This window comes from Osmerus mordax, chromosome 9, assembly GCF_038355195.1.
Source record: "Osmerus mordax isolate fOsmMor3 chromosome 9, fOsmMor3.pri, whole genome shotgun sequence".
NCBI classification, from domain to species: domain Eukaryota; kingdom Metazoa; phylum Chordata; class Actinopteri; order Osmeriformes; family Osmeridae; genus Osmerus; species Osmerus mordax.
The window spans coordinates 13,462,244-13,483,669 of NC_090058.1; the positions used below are offsets into that span (position 1 = coordinate 13,462,244).

Consider the following 21,426-nt stretch of genomic DNA (forward strand, 5'->3'; position numbering starts at 1 on the left):
ATCAGGTGGCTGAGCCGTTAGGGAATTTGGCTAATAATCCGAAGGTTGCTGGTTCGATTCCCGGCTGTGAAAAAAAGACGTTGTGCCCTTGGGCAAGGCACTTCACCCTACTTGCCTCGGGGAGAATGTCCCTGTACTTACTGTAAATCGCTCTGGCTTACAGTACATTTAGCAGACTCTGAGCGTCTGCTAAATGACTAAATGTAAATCTAAATAATATCGTACATTATTTTTCAACATGTTTGTTTACGTTTTTGAACCTGATTTGCATATTAGTATTCGAATACGTCAATAAAACAACAGAACCAGTGCGACGCATTCAACCAAGCAGTGCTGGCCGATGAATTGCTTGGGATTGCACCATCTACCGCTGCTTTACAGCTGTCAGGAGAGCCAAACATTAGACTGTGCTACTATTAGAAAGAAAGGAGGTTCCTGTATTGTAATGGATGTTGTATTTTCTTGATAAAAAAAAAAGAGTCTTCCCATTAAACTTTTATATAGACAGAACTTAATATATATTTTAATAAGATGAATTACTGCTAATTTATATCAGATTCTTCTTAACATGTAACTATGGCAATATTTAAACCACCTAAATATGGAATGGGCCGGTCGGTTGCTATGCTGTGTTCCTAATTCTCAGGCTGACCGTGCTGCTGAAGAATGATGGGGAAAATGTTAACGGCCTGAAAAATACAAATAGATTATAAAAACCCGTTTCCTTACCTCCCGACGACAATTAAAATGTCTGGTATACGAAGGATAAACGGAAAATATCCATCCATGAGCCCTGCTGTTAGGTAACATCGATGTATTGTATTGTAAAAAATGCGATGCAGTATTAACCTTAGCTAGCTACAGTAGCTAACGTGCTAGCAGACTAGTAGAGCTAAGCTAGTGCAATTGTTCAGTTTGTTGATACGGTCTGTGTTGATGGTTGTTGGCCTAGCCTAGCTACTGGCTAGCAATGAGCTTGTACGATCTACACAGAAAGAGCTGGACCACTTTACGTTTAATATTAGCTAGCTTCAATGCAGATATTTTTGTATTAATATCTGGTTAAAACGACCGATTAAAAAACGGTTGGGAATTATTCAAATTCGTTCTCCAAGAATCATTTCAATGCGGAATTTTACATTAAGCAAATCACCAAGGGTTGGTGTAATCAGGAGGTAGCGACAGCTAACTCGGCACAGCTGGATACAGTGTAATGTGTTTTCCCTGTCCCCAGCTGTTCTCGTCTTCGGCAAGTGCAGGCTCTGCTCAGTGATGGAAGTAATGTCACGCCAGACGGCATCCTGTGCTCTCTGGGTAAGACAGCCAACTAAGCAACGTTAACTAACTTGACATACTCCTGACCAGCAGTATGAGAAGTAGTAGGGTCTCACATGTAAATGACCCCGTGATTATCCTATATCAATGACAATGTTCTTCTTCTCGTAGGTATTGATAGCAGGTATAATGGAGGTTGTACTGAACTGGCCAACTATCTATTCTACGGACTATATAAAAAGAACCACCTGAATATGGAAAATATTCTGGAAGAGTTTCCAGAAGAAGTTCTCGATGGTGCGTTGCTAAGCTTTTGACATTTTTGTATACATTGAAATCAGTTAACTTGTACACAAGGTAATTGGATCTGTGCTTGGTTCCCAGACGTGATAGTACTGATCAAGGCTGACAGTGTTCACCTGTACTGCAACCCTGTGAACTACAGCTACCTGCTGGCCTACATCTCCCACTGGAGGAACCTCCATCTCTACTGCATGACGGAGGCAGAGGTCACTAACCCTCTCACTTCCTGGCACTCTTTCACGCCAATACACGAGTGTATATTGTGTTAATAGTTAGCAGTGCCTTGGGTGTTGTGCAGTGTGGAGTCTGACCTCCCCCCCCCCCCCCTCCTCCTGTGCAGTATGAGGATGAGGAGGCCGCAGAGGAGTTCAAGATCTCCAGCTTTGTGAGCATGGTGCAGGACTGCAGCCGGATCGGAGTGCCGTACAGTTCCCGGGGTAGGCTGGAGTACCGGAGTTACTGGTGTTATTACTGGTGTTATTACTGCTCATACTTGTTTGATAACTTCCTGGTGTTATTGCTATTACTGGTGTTATTACTATAACTGGTGTTATAATTATTAATGGTGTTGTTACTGGTGTTTTTGCTTATGTTAATGGTCTGATTGACCCCTGAACTGTATTTACAGTGTAATTACCGTGACAACTGCCTGGTAACTGAATTGGCCCTGGTTTTGTTGCAGGACACATCCAGAAGTTTGACATGTTCATGATGGAGAAGTGGCCCATCATACAGGCATTTGCTCTGGATGGGATTGGAGGCGGAAGCTTTTTCACCATGAAATATAAGGTACAGGGTATACACAGAGACAGGGGTAGCAGTGGTCAGGATTGTGGACCAATCATGTTCATTTCTCCATCTTCCAGCAATGTTTACTGTAGTTCAGTGGTAGAGCATGGGGATGGGTAGCTCTAGTAGAGTGGTACATTATCTCCTGACTCGTACCTCTCGGTTAGAAAGAGCCCCCCCCCCCCCCCCCCCTGTAGACAGGTAGAGGTAGTGCATGGTCCTGGAGGTTTCTGTGCTTGCAGTTTCAGCTGACTGTGTCTGTGGATTCTCCTGTCACCCAGCTCATGGACATGAGTGAGAAGTTGTGGCAGATCTACACCAGACTGGATGCCGTCTCCCTGGAGACCCTCCTGACAGAGGTGACACGACACAAAGTTCTCTCGTGTTTGTCGCGAGCGAACAGTTCAAACAACACCGTAGTTAATATTTCGCGCATTTGAAACATTTCAGTTCTGTTACTGTGACGTTGTAAAAAAAAAACAAAAAAACCCATCACCTTTCTGAGTCCTAGTGCGATTTGAAGATTGCCGACATGCAACTTCTTTTTACCAGCACATGTCACATTAGGATGTGGAGATAGGATGTGGTCAGAAATAAGATAGCATGTGCTCTGTGTTTTTGCAGGACCTCGTCAACTTTGAGAAACAGTGGAGCAGCTTCTTCTCCAGCTTGGATGTGGAGAGCCACCTGTCCATCCTGGAGCTGTCTGAGTCCCAGGCCGGGGAGGTAACACATCTCCACACACCCACACCAGGTCCACCCTGAGGATGACATGACACCAGAGTACCTGTGGGAGAGGAGGGGTCATGTGACCACTCTACAGAGTACCTGTGGACAAGAGGGGTCATGTGACGACTCTACAGTGTACCTGTGGACGAGAGGGATCATGTGACCACTCTACAGAGTACTTGTGGGGGAGGGGAGTTTTTTGGGGGCGGGGGAGTGTTAATGTGCAGGGTTTGCTGCAGAAAATGTGTTAGTTAAGGTAGTAGGGTGGGGTTTGCCGGTGGAGTGGGGGGGGGTGGTGCGCAAACGTTTTTTCCTCCAATGCGTTCTGCAAAGAAGGGAGACTGGCGATAGTCGAGGTTTGGAATGGAAGGGAGAAAACAAGACAATGGCGGATATCGCTATAAAAAAAAACAACGTAGTTAAGGCGGCAGGCCTGTGTTGCTTATGTGGCCGCCTTAACTGAAAAGTGCTGCGGGAAACCCTGACGTGACAGACGCACAACTTACAGAACACTCACAATGTCTCCTCTCTCATCCCCAGGCGTTCCGCAGCTACTTCTCCCATGGCCTGATCTCCAGCAACATAGCAGACACCAGGTAGGTCTGTGTGTGTGTATCATGGTGTTATACCTGTGTGTGTGTGTGTGTGTGTGTATCATGGTGTTTTACCTGTGTGTGTGTATCATGGTGTTATACCTGTGTGTGTGTGTGTGTGTGTGTGTGTGTGTATCATGGTGTTATACCTGTGTGTGTGTGTGTGTGTGTGTGTGTGTGTGTGTGTGTGTGTGTATCATGGTGTTATACCTGTGTGTGTGTGTGTATGATGGTGTTATACCTGTGTGTGTGTGTATCATGGTGTTATACCTATGTGTGTGTGTGTGCGTATCATGGTGTTATACCTATGTGTGTGTGTGTGTGTATCATGGTGTTATACCTGTGTGTGTATCATGGTGTTATACCTATGTGTGTGTGTGTGCGTATCATGGTGTTATACGTGTGTGTGTGTATCATGATGTCATACCTGTGTGTGTGTGTATCATGGTGTCATACATGTGTGTGTGTGCATCATGATGTTATACCTGTGTGCGTTCCAGCCACAGCCGGCAGCCCCTGGTGTTGTTCGGAGGCCACTCCTCCAGGGAGAGTCTGGAGAGCTACTGCTTCAGCTTCCCGTCAGACGGCCACCAAGTCCGTAACACGGGCCCCGCGGGCTCCACGGCGCGCCACATGGTGAGCAGCACGCCCCGGCGGCCTGGCCCACACACGCTCACCCTGAGGCTGTCTGGTTTACCCCTCTCTGTCCCCGGCCCCCCAGGTCCTGCAGTGCGTGGCTCCCAGGGCCCCCCTCGCCTGCTCCCGGACCTACTTCTTTGGCTCCACACACACACCGTACCTAGGTAACCCCCCCCCCGACCCCCCTTGCTTTTGGCAATTGGCGATTGTTTCCGCAATTGCGTTCACGCGTGACAGTGCGCGTCCGGGCCTCCCAGTGTTAACGTGCTGTCTCCTGCAGGGAAGGACAGCGCGCAGCAGCCCAAGGCAGAGCTGCTGTAAGTACTGCGTCTGTGGGGGGCCCCCTGCTCGGGGGCCGTGGATCCGGTCTGCCGCGGCAGAGCCAGGTGTATTTGAAAGGCAGTGTTCGGTTGTGTGAATGCAGCAGATGTGATGTGTGTGTTTGCTCCAGGCTTCTGTCCCAGATATACTGTGCCGCGGTCCGCGCCGTCCTAGCCGCCATCAGGACGTACTGCTGCTCCTCCAGCACTGACAAGGTGGCCACACACACTCACACTGGAATTCACTTAGCACACGCGTCTATCCAGAGCAACACACGCATAGAGCATGTAAAAAAAAAACTGCAGACAAGGACCAGAAGTGCATAGCTCTAACAGGATTTCGGTGGTCTAAGTCAAGAAACTGGGTATTTCCCAGACACAGTACAAAGTAACCATACATACATCACACGTCATCTACCAGGTACACTGAAACAGTAATGATATTTCATCCACAGTGCAACCATAACATGTCTTCATTCACGGCAATAAAAACTTCAGATCTAAAGTGCAACAAACACATATTGTGGGTAGTCTCTAATGAGACAGTGGCACAACGGGATCTTAAATACAATACACGTTTGCTGGTGCAGTCACTGTTGCCATTAGGGTGCTAACCGAGTCAGACGTGTTGTTTCCAGGCGCAGGTTGTGGCAGAGCAAGTCTTCCTCCAGGCCCTGGACTCTCTGAACATACCCCAGTACCGAAGCTCTCTCAGGTCTTCCCCCTCGCTGTCTCTCAGACAACACAGCCTCATCACCTCGCTGTCTCTCAGACAACACAGCCTCATCACCTCGCTGTCTCTCAGACAACACAGCCTCATCACCTCACTGTCTCTCAGACAACACAGCCTCATCACCTCGCTGTCTCTCAGACAACACAGCCTCATCACCTCACTGTCTCTCAGACAACCCAGCCTCATCACCTCGCTGTCTCTCAGACAACACAGCCTCATCACCTCACTGTCTCTCAAACAACACAGCCTCATCACCTCGCTGTCTCTCAGACAACACAGCCTCATCACCTCGCTGTTTCTCAGACAACACAGCCTCATCACCTCGCTGTCTCTCAGACAACACAGCCTCATCACCTCGCTGTCTCTCAGACAACACAGCCTCATCACCTCGCTGTCTCTCAGACAACACAGCCTCATCACCTCACTGTCTCTCAGACAACACAGCCTCATCACCTCACTGTTTCTCAGACAACACAGCCTCATCACCTCGCTGTCTCTCAGACAACACAGCCTCATCACCTCGCTGTCTCTCAGACAACACAGCCTCATCACCTCGCTGTCTCTCAGACAACACAGCCTCATCACCTCGCTGTCTCTCAGACAACACAGCCTCATCACCTCACTGTCTCTCAGACAACACAGCCTCATCACCTCACTGTTTCTCAGACAACACAGCCTCATCACCTCGCTGTCTCTCAGACAACACAGCCTCATTACCTGAAAAGCTCTACTCTGATCCTCTTTGTGTTGACGCTGTGGAAGAAAGTTCAGTCTGTTTCCACTAGAACAGTGTGACTTGTCAGTTTAGGTTCTGGGTTTTTAAGTATTAGACAGTGGACAGACAACTCTAAAGAGAGTTTAACAAACTTCTTGATATGAAAATTACCAGTTCAGACACAGAGGTACTAGCAAAGTATCTCTGAGGAAGGTCAGAGGACTGCGTTTACAGTGAATAGCCAAAAACAAAGATAGCAATTAGCTAACAGATGTTCGTTACTGTATTATAGGCAAGTGCAGATGGAGACAATCACAGTAAGAATACAATATGTGAATGATTAATTGCATACAAAGACGTATTAGATAATACCCAATTGATCGGAAAGTACCGATTCACTGAAGGGAATAGTTAAGGAATAGTTACAGGACAAAATCAACGTATTTATTACATATGTAAGGTGTAGGTGTCTGATATACTCAAGTTGAGTATCACAGAAGACTGGACAATGAATACAGGAAATCAAGGGAGTTAAATAGTATCACAATACGGGAGGATACGAGATGATTAGCATAGCCTTTGCAGGCACAGAAAAGAACAATGTGTGCTAGATAGCTTTTGTTTAGGTCTTTAGATAGGGCTCCTAGAAACTGCCTTGAAGTTTCTTCTATTTTCCTCAGTCAAAGTTGCATGACATTATACACTTGGGAAATATTGTGACCTCTGACACATTAGTGACACAGGCCTTTCCTAGTCGCACCTTACAAATAACTAACTTATGGCTATGCAGGCATAAGAAAACAGCATAAGGACAGTTTATCAATAATACAAGAAACATAATTAATAGATCGGCATATTTCTCTCCTGGACATAACCAAGGGTTATGTGCTCATGAGCTTAATATTGCAAGGTATAGCTCAAACATTGTTTATTATATTCAGAACATCACAAACAGTATAAAAGTAATAAAGTAATCATTATCTTTAATTGTTAACTGATCAGTGGTTTAAGGACCGACCTCTTCACATACAACACATAAGCAGGTGTTAATACAATAGCAGATCTACTGATTGTGATGAACATAAGCTCATCACAAAATATGAAATCCCTGATTTCCTAAGAGCATAACTGAATGTCTTGTTTGGCTTCCTCTAGATCTAGAAGGGTGTTTAGCATCCAGGCTGTGAACAACGAAGGAAGGTGAGTCCTGGCCCGCGCCTGACCCAGCCGTCTGGCCTGCATGGAAGTGTTGTGGTGTGTTTAGACTGACCACAGATACTGCATGTCCAGCCACGAGTACTGAAGGTGGTCACGTCTTCTCCTTTCAGACCTGTCCCTCTAAGTGACGGAGAGAGCCGGTTCCTGATCAAAACGGTAAGTTCTTTAGATCGGACCGCATCCGTACTGTCTGAGCGTGGAGCAGTGTGTTGAGCAGTGTGACAAAAGGGGGTTGGTATTTAGCTAACTTTGGGTATGGGTCACTTTTTTGAAACGAGTGAGAGTTATGAGAGATCCCTGTGACCCCATGCTGTCCCCTGCCAGGCGTCCATGACGGTGTACGACATCCCAGACCTGCAACGCTGCGGAGGAAACCTGGGATCTGTAGTCTTCTCTGAGTCCTTCCTGGACTCTCGCATCAACATCCAGGAGAAAGGCAAGACATCCCTCTTTCCCTGTAACCCTGGTCATAGCTCCAGTGTCCTGTTACTCTAGTGTCCTGTAACCCTGGTCATAGCTCCAGTGTCCTGTTAGTCCAGTGTCCTGTTACTCTAGTGTCGTGTTACTCTAGTGTCCTAGAACTCTGGTCATAACTCTAGTGTCCTGTTACTCTAGTGTCCTGTTACTCCAGTGTCCTGGAACTCTAATGTCCTGGAACTCTAGTGTCCTGGAACTCTAGTGTAGATAATGCCTGTGTTCTCCTGTAAATGGCAGTAATGCTTGTGTTCTCCTGTAGATGCCAGTAATGCCTGTGTTCTCCTGTAGATGGCAGTAATGCTTGTGTTCTCCTGTAGATGGCAGTGTGTGCTCAGACAGCTGCTACAGCATCCTGACGACCACGGTGCCTCGCTACAACTGCTGGCTGGTAAGAGGCTTAATGGGTTGCAAATATAAAATAACTAAGCTGACTGTAAACCAGTTTGCGCTAGTCTAATATGGCGTGATAGCAACATTAGTATTGAATTATATCCAAGACTATTTCAGCCCTGTGCTTTGGTGTACGTGCTACCAATGTGATTGTACACATGTCTAATACATTTTGTCAAATAGAAATGCAAATAGAAAATAGAAATGCAGAAATAAAATCAGAACATTTCTGTGGGTCATATTGCTAGCAATACACCACGTCATGTATAATGGTGTGTGCACACCCCGTGTTTGACAGTGTTGCTGTGGTCCTCAGGTGGAGTCGGATGTGAAGCACTCTGAACAAGCCCAGCTCCTGCTGCAGGTCTGCTCTGCTCTGACACCGCGCATGTGTTATGGCCACCCAGCATGGGGGGGTCTGGCTGTGTGTGGGTGTTATTCCGGAATGTTGTGTCTCTTTAATATTTGTGTGTGTGCGCGTGTGTGTGCGTGTTTGTGACCCAGGGAGATGAGAGCACCTGTCTGGGCAGCCGTCTGACCGGAGCAGATCCAGCATATGTGTTCTCCTGCAGCCAGCTGTCCAGCCCTGAGGAAGGTACCAGTCATGTTATACTACTGTTATACATGTTATACTACTTTAATATCAGCCAGCTGTCCAGCCCTGAGGAAGTCACCAGTCATGTTATACTACTGTTATACATGTTATACTACTTCAATATCAGACAGCTGTCAAGCCCTGAGGAAGGTACCAGTCATGTTATACTACTGTTATACATGTTATACTACTTTAATATCAGCCAGATGTCCAGCCCTGAGGAAGGTACCAGTCATGTTATACTACTGTTATACATGTTATACTACTTTAATATCAGCCAGCTGTCCAGCCCTGAGGAAGGTACCAGTCATTTTATACTACTGTTATACATGTTATACTACTTTAATATCAGCCAGCTGTCCAGCCCTGAGGAAGGTACCAGTCATGTTATACTACTGTTATACATGTTATACTACTTTAATATCAGCCAGCTGTCCAGCCCTGAGAAAGGCACCAGTTCTGTTATATACATGTTATTCAGCTGTGTGTGGACAATGTTCTGTTTGTAGGAAAGATCAGCTTCTTCTCTGAGGGCCTTCTCTTCGTCCATCCTCAGTACGGCAGCATCACCCTGGCCAAGACCTTCATCAGCACCATCAAGTTCTACCATGTGGTACGCTTTGCTTTCCTGCTGTGATGCTGGAACGTGACATTTTCTACTTCTATAAGTGTTACATGTGTCTTGAATGTTTGTGATGTGTGTGTGTGTGTGTGTGTGTAATTGTGGTGTGTGTGTAATGATGCTGTGTGTGTGTGTTGCAGGACTCGAGCACGGTGGCCTCTCTGTTTGTGGAGTACGAGAGCGCTCTGCTGCCTCACCTTCCCTTCCCTCTGCACAGTGACGACTGCTGTCTGGTCTTCTCCCTGGAGCCCAGGACCAGGGGCCACAAGGACTTCTACTCCAAGGTGAGGGCCGCTGTCAGGCCTCCTGTCTGGGTCCTCTACATGTATGGACTGGAGTAGGGCCTTCCTCAAGGATATGCAGCCAAGGGGGAACTAGCCAGCCAGGGGGATGCAGGGGGATGCCACCCTGGAGAAAAAAAGCTGAAATTTGGTAGCCTGGTCCTAACCAGACTCTCGTACATTTCATTTGTACAGAAAGTCTGGCCTCGCTCCATTGATGTAGGCGGGTACTCTGTTGAAGTTTAAAATTATTGGATCTGCCCAGAGCCACTCTGATCTGCCATAACCAATCGCTAGCGTTCGCCTTAGCCAATTCCTTCACCACTACTGTAACAGAGCTAGCTGCCGTAGCTGGAAAATCAAACTGTTCCCGAACCCCGTGGGGAAGAGGGCCACAACATCATGGCCACCAACAAAACTCAGCAAAACTTGTTCTTGCTCTGGCTTTAGCTTATGGATATTCGGCAGCGTTGCCACAACGGATCGAATAGCTTCGCTCGCATCTTTCTCCGCCGCCATTACGGAACTACAACACAAACTAGCGCACGACAGCCACTCCCTCTGTTCGCTGATTGGCCGGTAGAAAATTAACCGGAGAAATCTGACTTACTTACCTCATGGCCAGACCTAGTACAGAAGCAAAATCAAAATTGGAAGTACGTAGGAGGGCAGAGCCAGGCTAGAAATTTGGTGGCTTCTGGCACATTCTAAAGCCAGTATTTGGCATTTTCCATGCCCAGCTCAAAGTGCCCTGCGGGGCTGCTTCTCAGTGTATCACCTACTCTTTCAACCTGGACCCTGTTGTACATTAAGGTGCTGAATTCACATGCCTTGTTGACCTTGGGTTTTAACTTACTATAAATATTAGAAACGACAACCCGTTAAACCCTAGCCTAAACGTTGGTTCGTCCATTCTCGTGTTTTGGAACATTTCAGGTCTGGCAGTTTCATGCTACACCACTAGCTAGCTAACTAGCTTAGCACATAAGTGAATTGGCAGCAGAAATAGCTGAATATTGGTCTCAAAAAAGTAAATCCATCATACCTATGTACACAAATTTAAGGATAGTGTTTCTCTAACATCATGCTCGCCTCGTTTTGAAGCGGAGGCTAGTGGTCATAAAATGTACACAGGTAACAAATCGGAACTTCGTTAGCAAGCCCAGGTGTGGAGAAAATGAGTAGTTGCTATGGAAACATGGTCATTGGAAACATGTTGTGGTGTCTGAGCGGATGTGTTGTGCTGCAGGTGCTGTCGGTGTGGCAGGGCTGCGACTCTGCTCTGAAGCTGCTGCAGGTGGAGAGAGATCAGCTCACCTGTGAGGAGAGGAACATGTGAGAGGACCGGCCCACACACACACACACACACACACACACTGTCTGACACACACACACTGTCTGACACACACACACACACACTGTCTGACACACACCCTGTCAGTGTGATACACACACACAAACACACACATTCTGTGCCAGTAGAGTTCCATTATGCTACGTGTAATTATGGTCACACATGTTGCAGGCACTCCAGACTGCAGAGGCTCCATGACAGTCACGCCCCCCCGGTAGCCAAGCGCAGAGGAAGCCTCAAGACCTCGCACTCTGAAGCCCCAGAGCAGGACATGTGAGGACCCATTCATACCTGGTTGTTTTCACAGGATATCAGTGGTGATTCCATAATAAACTACAGATCCTAGCTGGTTGTGGGAAACGTAGACTGACCTGTGTTGCCCTCCAGGTTCCTTCAGCACTTTGCCCTGAGCAGTGTCGGTCAGGAGCCCATACAGAACGACCACCTGGGGGCGCTGTTCCCCACAGCTGAGCCCCGGAACTCACTCACTGGCCAGGGGGGCAAGGTGAGCTCATACCAGCCTCCTTCTAGAAACAACCATGTAAGACTAACTGAACTGGAGTCTGACCAGTCTAAACATGACTGGAGTCTGACCAGTTTAAACTAGGGCTGGGAAAGTTAACGCGTTAATCTTAGCAATGAATTTGAAATGTTTCACGCATAAAAAATTATTTAGCGCTATTAATGCAAGACCTTTTTTGCATCTATTACAAACACCATGCACCTCAGTTTTAACCACTTCCTGTTATGGTGGATCTTGTGAGTGCCGGAGCCAAGTCACCCTGCATGATGGAGAAACACAACGGTGGAGTTTTAGGAGGAAAGTTTACATTTAAAAAGTATCCGGATGGCAATTTGGACAAAACTAAAGTGTGTACAATTTGCAAAGCCAAATTCAAATACCATAGAAGCAATATGTCTTCAGTTTATCATATCAAAGCAAAACACCCGAGAATTATTGACGTTACTAGCGAGGCTACAGGACGGCCTTGCCAATCTACGTTACTTCTTTTGGACTATTGCCTGAAGTTCTAAGCTGATCCAGTATTTTTGATAACCTTCAGGGTTTAAACTTTAAATATTCAACGTGTACTTAAACACTTTGTTGTTTATAAACTTGCTGCATATATTTGATGGGAATGACTATTCTGTAGTTCCCAGGAGAGACTGTTTACAGTTCACGAGATTTCATAAAATGTTCTATTTAAAGTATACTTAATTGTGTTAATTGATTTAATTCAGTGTTTTACATGATGATAACATTTTAATCGATTCCCAGCCCTAGTTTAAACATGACTGGAGTCTGACTAGTTTAAACATGACTGGAGTCTGACCAGTTTAAACATGAATGGAGTCTGACCACTTTAAACATGACTGGAGTCTGACCACTTTAAACATGACTGGAGTCTGACCACTTTAAACATGACTGGAGTCTGACTAGTTTAAACATGACTGGAGTCTGACCAGTCTAAACATGAATGGAGTCTGACTAGTTTAAACATGACTGGAGTCTGACCAGTCTAAACATGAATGGAGTCTGACTAGTTTAAACATGACTGGAGTCTGACCACTTTAAACTAGGGCTGGGAAAGGAGTCCATGTCTGACCAGTGGGGGTCTCTGTCCCTAGGTGGTCATAACCATTCTAACTGGACTCCCAGGCAGCCACAAGAACCGTCTGAGCAACTACCTGGTCCACCTGAGCCAGGAGTGTGGGAGGTAGGAGGCCACCCTGCCTGTTCCACAGGTCCTGCAGGGAACACTACAGTACACTAACACTTTATTTATGGAGCACACACTTTTATTGCAACATAGAAATAGTTTAAAAAAATACAGCAGAAAAGTGCATAGTTCTAATATTATAATACACAATGAATTTTTCAATCATAATTTTGGTGGTTTCAGTCAAGGAATGATCTATATTTGTGATGCAGTTCAAAATAATCCCATCTCAGCTACCCGGCACAGTGCAGCAGCAGTAACAGGTTGTGACGGATGGTGTGTTGTGTCACCAGGTGGGTGGTGTACCAACCAGGCCCAGACAGCAGTGAGTCCTTCTCCGCTCTGCACCTCCACAGCTTCCTGTCCAACCTCCTGCAGAGCCAGAGAGGGTCTGGGGGCAAGCCCCGCCTACTGCTGCTCACCCCGGGGTAAGACTGCCACCTTATTATACAAACCAGCAGCTCTGTCTCTAGCAGGCAGTTGGATGCTCTGTCTAACTAGCAGTGTTAGCCTGTTGGATGCTCTGTCTAACCAGCAGTGTTAGCCTGTTGGATGCTCTGTCTAACCAGCAGTGTTAGCCTGTTGGATGCTCTGTCTAACCAGCAGTGTTAGCCTGTTGGATGCTCTGTCTAACCAGCAGTTTTAGCCTGTTGGATGCTCTGTCTAACTAGCAGTGTTAGCCTGTTGGATGCTCTGTCTAACCAGCAGTGTTAGCCTGTTGGATGCTCTGTCTAACCAGCAGTGTTAGCCTGTTGGATGCTCTGTCTAACCAGCAGTGTTAGCCTGTTGGATGCTCTGTCTAACCAGCAGTGTTAGCCTGTTGGATGCTCTGTCTAACCAGCAGTGTTAGCCTGTTGGATGCTCTGTCTAACCAGCAGTGTTAGCCTGTTGGATGCTCTGTCTAACCAGCAGTGTTAGCCTGTTGGATGCTCTGTCTAACCAGCAGTGTTAGCCTGTTGGATGCTCTGTCTCTAGCACTCAGTGTTAGTCAGGGGGATGCTCTGTCTCTAGCTAACATGGTGCCATGGAGATGATGGTGTGATGTCCCTGTTCTTCTGTTTCTCCAGATACACAGATGTTTTGGAGGTGGTCCAGGCTGTTCTTTCTCATCCTGACCCTGTGGTCCGGGCATGCTTCTCCATCGGGGCGGTTACAGCCTGCATTGACCCCCTCAGTTCCTTCATGGAGCACAGGTGAGCCTCCTTTCTCTCCTTGTACTGTCCTCCACCTGCCTCCTCTGTCCTCTTCTCTCTCTCTCTCCTCCACCTGCCTCCTCTTCTCTCTCTCTCTCCTCCACATGCCTCCTCTGTCCTCTTCTCTCTCTCTCTCCTCCACCTGCCTCCTCTGTCCTCTTCTCTCTCTCTCTCCTCCACCTGCCTCCTCTGTCCTCTTCTCTCTCTCTCTCCTCCACCTGCCTCCTCTGTCCTCTTCTCTCTCTCTCTCCTCCACCTGCCTTCTCTGTCCTCTTCTCTCTTTCTCTCCTCCACCTGCCTCCTCTGTCGTCTTCTCTCTCTCTATCCTCCACCTGCCTCCTCACCTAAGATGAGTCAGGGTTCCCTGGTGCTAGAAAACAGCCACATCATCAGCAATGATCAAATGATCAGGTGACCCTGGGTGGCTTGGAGGAAGTCCCAGAAAAGGATGAGATGGCTGGTGGTCTGGTGCTGGCCCATCATTAAAGCACGGAGGTGTGTGCCCTCAGTCTGGCCTCTGTACGGGCGTCTGCTGTGGAGACAGATCCTCTCCTCTCCAGTCTTTCCCTGTTGTCAGGGTTTAAGATGTTCGGCTCCCTGTAGTCTGAGCCCAGCCAGATCAGCCCTGCCTTTCTGTTTATGTGTTGTGATAGAGTGCACATGGTGTTACTGGGTGTGGGCCACTTACCTCATCCAAACACTCTAAATATTAACATCAAATGTTTATGAAATATCCTAACGGATTAAAATTTGAAGTGTTGGACAGCTCTTTCAATTGCAAGTCATGATGTTTTCCCATAAATGGTGTGGATCTTGTTTGAGGAACAGTGAGGTTGTATAGTTAGGATTGAGACAGTAGTACACACAAGTAACCTGAATATGGCTCCACACAAAGTTGTTTTTACTGCCAATAAACTTAAGGGCTATTGATGATGATGATGTGGCTCCTCTATGGCTAAACTGTAAAACAGTAAAGAACAGCATGACTACATAACCAGGGTTGTTGTCTGTGTCTGCTGAATGATGCTGGTGTTCACAATGCTTCTATTAAGTGGCAAGGAAGTGAAATGATGTAGCTCAAATAAATATGCAAAGTGAAGTGTACATGTCCTCACTTGTACAGCTCGTCACACTCCTCAACAACACAAGCCCAGTTCTGTGTGGGCAGAACTGTGTGCTCTCTCACTGGGAGACGTGCCCTGTGCAGGAGGGGAAACTAAACAAATACAGAATATCAAAATGTAAAACAGAATAAGCTGTGATGATGGCATAAACCGCCTCCTAAAACACCTCTGCCAGGGTAAAGGACTGGCTTATCATAGTACCTCTGCCAGGGTAAAGGACTGGCTTATCATAGTACCTCTGCCAGGGTAAAGGACTGGCTTATCATAGTACCTCTGCCAGGGTAAAGGACTGGCTTATCATAGTACCTCTGCCAGGGTAAAGGACTGGCTTATCATAGTACCTCTCCCAGGGTCAAGGACTGGCTTATCATAGTACCTCTACAAGGGTAAAGGACTGGCTTATCATAGTACCTCTACAAGGGTAAGGGACTGGCTTATCATAGTACCTCTACCAGGGTAAAGGACTGGCTTATCATAGTACCTCTACAAGGGTAAAGGACTGGCTTATCATAGTACCTCTGCCAGGGTAAAGGACTGGCTTATCATAGTACCTCTACCAGGGTAAAGGACTGGTTTATCATAGTCCCTCTACAAGGGTAAAGGCTCAAGGCTTGGTGTAGTAATCTGACTGGCTTGTGGCGGCCAAGCGTTGAAAGTAGGATCTCTTTTTGATCCTTCGATGTCGGCCCTTCCTATCATTGTGAAACAGAACTCACCAAGCGTGAATGTTCACCCACTAATAGGGAACGCGAGCTGGGTTTAGACCGTCGTGAGGCAGGTTCGTTTTACCCTACTGACGATGTGTTGTTGCAGTAGAAATCCTGCTGTTGTGACTGACTGTGTCTCCCCTCCCTGTAGGTATGCGTTCCCCAAACTGCTGGAGCAATGCAGCCAAGGTGAGTCTCCTCTGCCATCCTCCCCCCCTCCGACCTGCCGCTGATCTAGATCGGACCTGAGAGCAGTCATGCTTAACCCCCCTGCTGTTCCCTTGTGTCTCAGGCGTAGTGAGTACTGTTGTGTTCACGGGCCTGACGTCAGAACAGAAACACCCTCTCCTGCTGTACGTCCAGCAGCTCGTGCGCTCGGCTAATCCCAGCGCTGCCTTCATCCTCGCCCAAGGAGGTGCCGTCACCCGGTACGTTCACAGAGAATACACCTGGAATATACAGTGGACACCTTGATTGTAGGTGCGCAAGCCTTGAATATGGGTGTATGCACCTGGATTATTGGTGTGTACATCTGGATCATAGGTGTGTACATCTGGATTATAAGTGTGTACATCTGGACTATAGTTGTGTACTTCTGGATTATAGGTGTGTATATCTGGATTATATGTCTGTAAACCTGGAATATACTGTAGGTGTATGCACCTGGAATATAGGTGTATGCATCTGGATTATACCTGGCTCTCCTCTGTATACTGCTCCTGATTTCTGCCCTGAGGAGCTGTTCCAATGTGCGTTTGTCTCGTTTCCAGGAACGAGGACGTGAAGCTGATCCTGTCTGAAAGCAGCTTCTCTGAGGCTCAGATGCTGAGAGCTCGATACCTGCTCTTCCCTGGCTGGTGAGGTCCTCCATCGCCTCTGCTCATCCAACCTCTCCTCTGTCCATCCAACCTCTCCTCTGTCCATCCAAACTCTCCTCTGTCCATCCAACCTCTCCTCTGTCCATCCAACCTCTGCTCTGTCCATCCAAACTCTCCTCTGTCCATCCAAACTCTCCTCTGTCCATCCAACCTCTCCTCTGTCCATCCAAACTCTCCCCTGTCCATCCAACCTCTCCCCTGTCCATTGAATGACAGCTCAGCCCAGCTCAGTGTAGAGGAGTGCATGTGTCCAGAGTCCGAGAGAGCGTCTCCTGTTGCAGCAGCAGCTGCCTCCAGGCAGCCCGGTAACAAGCTGTTGCCATGTGCACAGCCTCTCCCTGGAGGCTGTCTCACAGCAGGCCTCAGGGCTCAGCCTAGCTTGAACTGCTGCTAAGCCTGCATACACGGCGAGGGCTGCCCTTGGATTTCAACATGTTTTCACTGCTAATTTTAAACTACCGTTGTATCAAAGTGGTAGGGGTGGTGTGTATTTACACTCAGTGGAGTGTGTGTGTGTGTTCCAGGTGTAAGGGGAGGTTCAGTTCAGGCTCTGGCTCCATGTCTATGACCCAGCAGTGTGTGGTGTTCGTGCGTCCCCTGGAGAGGACTGTGTTCTTGGCCCGCTGCAGAGGTACACCCCCCCCCCCCCCACACACACTTTCTCTCCTCCAGCCTGGCTGTTCTCACGAGCACAGGACACCACTACAGCTGTCATGTTCCAGGCCCCTCAGGCATCTAGCAAACTACAGTATCAAAAACATAACACATGTACACGGTTAAATCACAGACTCCTTTCTTTGTTTTATGTTTTGTTTTTCACCTCAGAGTTAAAGTCTTCCCTGAGACCCAACCCCTTCAGAGGAAACATCTACAACATCCTGGGGAAAGTCCGATTCTCTGGTAGGAACATCCATGCAGCAACAAAAACATGTTTGTCTGAATAATTATCTCATTATGATGAGGCAAATGGCATCTGATAGTAGGATTTTAAACATGTGTGTGGTCTGCCTCTAGTTTATGTAGCATTGTTAAATGTACTGTACTATGTTTGACCTGTTCTTGCGTTTCCCAGTTTTGGGAATTATTAGAGCAAAGTTTGCCTCCAAGGCAAGCAACAATGACTGACGGTAGGAGATTTACCACAGTGTCTGTAAGTGTTGTTTCTTTAGACTTCAGCCCACAGTGGCTTGTTAGTTCACCTAGTTTGCACTCCTTCATTTGAGACTTCCTGTCTTGTTGCATGAGGACTGACTAGACTGGCTGTTTCTGGATGGCTGGTTCTAGATGACTGGTCGTGAATGTGGCATGAGTGGATGGCTGGTTCTGGATGACCGATCCTGGATGGCTGGTTCTGGATGACTGATCCTGGATGGCTGGTCCTGTGTGAATGGTCCTGGATGGTTGGTTATAGGTGGCTGGTTCTTAGTGACTGGTCCTGGATGGCTGGTTCTTGGTGACTGGTCCTGGATGGCTGGTCCTGGATGGCTGGTTCTTGGTGGCTGGTCCTGGATGGCTGGTTCTTAATGACTGGTCCTGAATGGCTGGTTCTTGGTGGCTGGTCCTGGATGGCTGGTTCTTGGTGGCTGGTCCTGGATGTGTTATGAGTGGGTGGCTGGTCCTGGATGACTGGTTCTGGGTGGCTAGTCCTGGGTGGCTGGTCCTGGATGACTGGGCCTGGATGACTGGTCTGGTCTGGTCTGGTGTGTGATTCTAACCATCGCATTCACTTAGTGTTTGGTGGATTTCAGTTCTCTGGCATCACATTGTTAAGTCTAGTCTGTCTGGTTCTTATTGATTTCTCCAGTTCAGTCAGGGTACATGATACATCCAGTTGTGTTGCATCTCTTCCGTTGACCTGTTTTCAGTTTTCAAACACTTCTTCTGTGGTGGTGCACCTGAGCTGTGGGAGTGAGCAGGGTTGTGTGTGAGCCCTGGACGCCTGACCAGCATGCAGTGGTGTGAGGAGCTGCTGGCTCTCTGCTGAGCAGGCAGTAACCTGCCCCCCCCCCCACATGCCCCTCCTGCAGACTCCGAGAAGGTGATGGAGGTGAGCTACAGCGCTGTGACCGGGATGCTGAGCATCATCCCCCAGCAGAGCGCCGGCCACAGCGACCTGCCGCCACAGCACCAGGAGCCAACCGGCTGCCTCCTGCTCTTCTCAGGGGTGGGGCTTACTCAGGAGGGCCTGAAGGATTGGCTGCGTCTGTGTGTCAAGCAGGTACAGTTAAATGACTTTCGAACAAGTCTTCATTAAACAAACACAACTATGACACACAAACATAAAACAATACACAGGACCATCTGGCCGAGGAATCTGATGGTGATTCGAAACGTAGTCGCCCAAACAGCGTCTCCCAGCTTCTGATACAGTCTGTCCTCAACATGCTTCTTAAATACCCCCAAACAGCTCTCAGTCATTATCCATCTGTTCAACCATTGAGCACCCGCCCTGAACATTTATTGATGACTTGGACAGCTATAATGAAGCAACGTCTTCCTTCATATAGCCTTTCATAAAGTAATAAACCCCCTGTTTTGTTTACTGCTAGTGGTGAGCGTTTCCAGTCTTTCCCACAGACCCCCTGTTAGGCTAATATAACACAGGCCCTCCGGTATATGACATGAGACAGAGACTAACAGAACAGGACATTCTATACAAACGGATAATCAAACAAAGAATTTCACAAACAAAATAATACACTACACGGCCCTTCCTGGAAAACACAGCACAGGGCAGGGTCACATGACCTTGTTCTACATGTTTTTCATTTAGCAGACTGGCAGCTTTTAGCCAAAGAGACATGTATGCGTTTCTAGAAAGTACATCAGAAAATCCAGGATCTGAAATGCATAGTTGGTAACAGCATTTCACTGGTCAGAGTCATGGGTGCCCTGGGATTGTAATCTCCTACTATACACAGTCTCATCTGGATTTGTAATCTCCTACTATACACAGTCTCATCTGGATATGTAATCTCCTACTATACACAGTCTCATCTGGATTTGTAATCTCCTACTATACACAGTCTCAGATGGATTTGTAATCTCCTTCTATACACAGTCTCATCTGGATTTGTAATCTCCTACTATACACAGTCTCATCTGGATTTGTAATCTCCTACTATACACAGTCTCATCTGGATTTGTAATCTCCTATTATACACAGTGTTATCTGGATTTGTAATCTCCTACCATACACAGTCTCAGTTTGGTTTGTAATCTCCTACCATACACAGTCTCAGTTTGGTTTGTAATCTCCTACCATACACAGTCTCAGCTTGGTTTGTGTTTCAGAAGGAGGTGAGGAAGATGAAGAAGACTTACAGCAGCCTGACTCCCCAGGAGATCAACGCCATCCATGTGAGGCTCTCCTAAACCCAACCCTACCCCTAACCCCAACACTAACCCCAACCATAAGTCTATTACTGTAGGTGTTTACAGCAGGTCTATATTTACATTTATTGCCGATGCTTTTATGTAAGGTGTAGTGCAAAAAAAAAAGAAAGTTCAGCAGAAGAGCCAAGGATCAGCGGTGCGTAGTGGTAACAGTATTCAGATGCTAGCAGGCCCATGTTATCTCCTGTGTGTGTGTGTGTGTGTGTGTGTGTGTGTGTGTGTGTGCTCAGGTGAGAAGACACCTGGAGCCTCTGCCTCCGGGATACTTCTACAACGGGCACCAGTACGTCGACATCTTTGGAGAGAAAATGAACTGCCATCCTCGTATCCTTGCAGCGTTTTATCATCTTTAAACTTCTGTTCATGACTATTTACTATCCCTGAACTGGTCTGGTCAGCATGCTGTCTCTGTCTGTAGTCACTCTGTCTGTGGTCACTCTGTCTGTAGTCACTCTGTCTGTAGTCACTTTGTCTGTGGTCACTCTGTCTGTGGTCACTCTGTCTGTGGTCACTCTGTCTGTAGTCACTCTGTCTGTGGTCACTCTGTCTGTAGTCACTCTGTCACTGTGGTCACTGTCTGTAGTCACTCTGTCACTGGTCACTCTGTCTGTAGTCACTCTGTCACTGGTCACTCTGTCACTGTGGTCACTCTGTCTGTAGTCACTCTGTCACTGTGGTCACTGTCTGTAGTCACTCTGTCACTGGTCACTCTGTCACTGTGGTCACTCTGTCTGTAGTCACTCTGTCACTGTGGTGACTCTGGGCCTCATGTACTAACGCTTTTGCGCCCACTTCAGGCGTATTTGTTTCGCAATTTGCGCGTAAAAGCATGGCGAGGTATGTACAAACATGCCGCACTACGGTAAAAGCGCAGACTGCCTGTCGCTGGAACTGAAAATGGCAAATGGCGCTTTTCCGTGTCATGCATATGCATTCACGGGAGGGTCAAGGGGAAAGTGGGAGAAACGACGTAAACTGAGGTATCACAGAGTGCGCAATCTGCGGGTTGGCCATGGCGCTAATAACGCTACGTTTGCGAATGTACGTATATGAGGCCCTCTGTCTGTAGTCACTCTGTCACTGTGGTCACTCTGTCTTTGGGTCTGTGGTGTGTCGTCACTCTGCAGGTTGTGTACCTTACATGGATCCGTGTTCAGGTATGGAGGAGTTCATCAATGACTACATCAAAGACGCCAACCAGGCGATCGAAATGTTCAACCAGCAGCTGGAGCAGCAGAGGCTGGGGGACCTGTTCGACCCCTAGACGCCCCCCGCCGCCCTCCTGCCCCCAGCCTGCACGTCCATCCATAGGCTGGTCCAGGGGGGTGGGAGGGGGAGGAGGGAGGGGGGGGTTGGATGTGGGGGGGGTTGGGT

The 21,426-nt window shown here is 47.6% G+C and overlaps 1 protein-coding gene across 1 annotated transcript; it reads left to right on the forward strand.

Moving 5' to 3' along the window:
* Positions 1 to 670: 670 nt before the first annotated feature.
* Positions 671 to 21,368, forward strand: dnaaf9 (dynein axonemal assembly factor 9). The gene is made up of 37 exons (XM_067243205.1): positions 671 to 803; positions 1,235 to 1,314; positions 1,447 to 1,572; positions 1,660 to 1,784; positions 1,919 to 2,015; positions 2,261 to 2,367; positions 2,649 to 2,726; positions 2,992 to 3,093; positions 3,637 to 3,692; positions 4,190 to 4,325; positions 4,411 to 4,492; positions 4,609 to 4,645; positions 4,780 to 4,864; positions 5,287 to 5,363; positions 7,252 to 7,296; positions 7,425 to 7,470; positions 7,639 to 7,750; positions 8,109 to 8,179; positions 8,498 to 8,545; positions 8,686 to 8,776; positions 9,286 to 9,389; positions 9,539 to 9,682; positions 10,929 to 11,014; positions 11,205 to 11,306; positions 11,421 to 11,538; positions 12,663 to 12,751; positions 13,048 to 13,182; positions 13,822 to 13,947; positions 15,930 to 15,967; positions 16,071 to 16,206; positions 16,549 to 16,635; positions 17,181 to 17,287; positions 17,482 to 17,556; positions 18,684 to 18,874; positions 19,951 to 20,016; positions 20,283 to 20,376; positions 21,210 to 21,368. Exons 1-37 carry the CDS (start codon positions 748 to 750, stop codon positions 21,314 to 21,316), a joined length of 3,462 nt encoding a protein of 1,153 aa, XP_067099306.1. The 5' UTR covers positions 671 to 747; the 3' UTR covers positions 21,317 to 21,368.
* Positions 21,369 to 21,426: the final 58 nt, after the last annotated feature.

Bases quoted from the DNA above. Each gene is read 5' to 3' on its own strand.
- dnaaf9 (XM_067243205.1), top strand. From the start codon at position 748: ATGTCTGGTATACGAAGGATAAACGGAAAATATCCATCCATGAGCCCT. The intron at 4,326-4,410 runs GTGAGCAGCACG...CCGGCCCCCCAG, and splicing joins GCTCCACGGCGCGCCACATG to GTCCTGCAGTGCGTGGCTCC. The intron at 16,207-16,548 runs GTACGTTCACAG...TCTCGTTTCCAG, and splicing joins CAAGGAGGTGCCGTCACCCG to GAACGAGGACGTGAAGCTGA.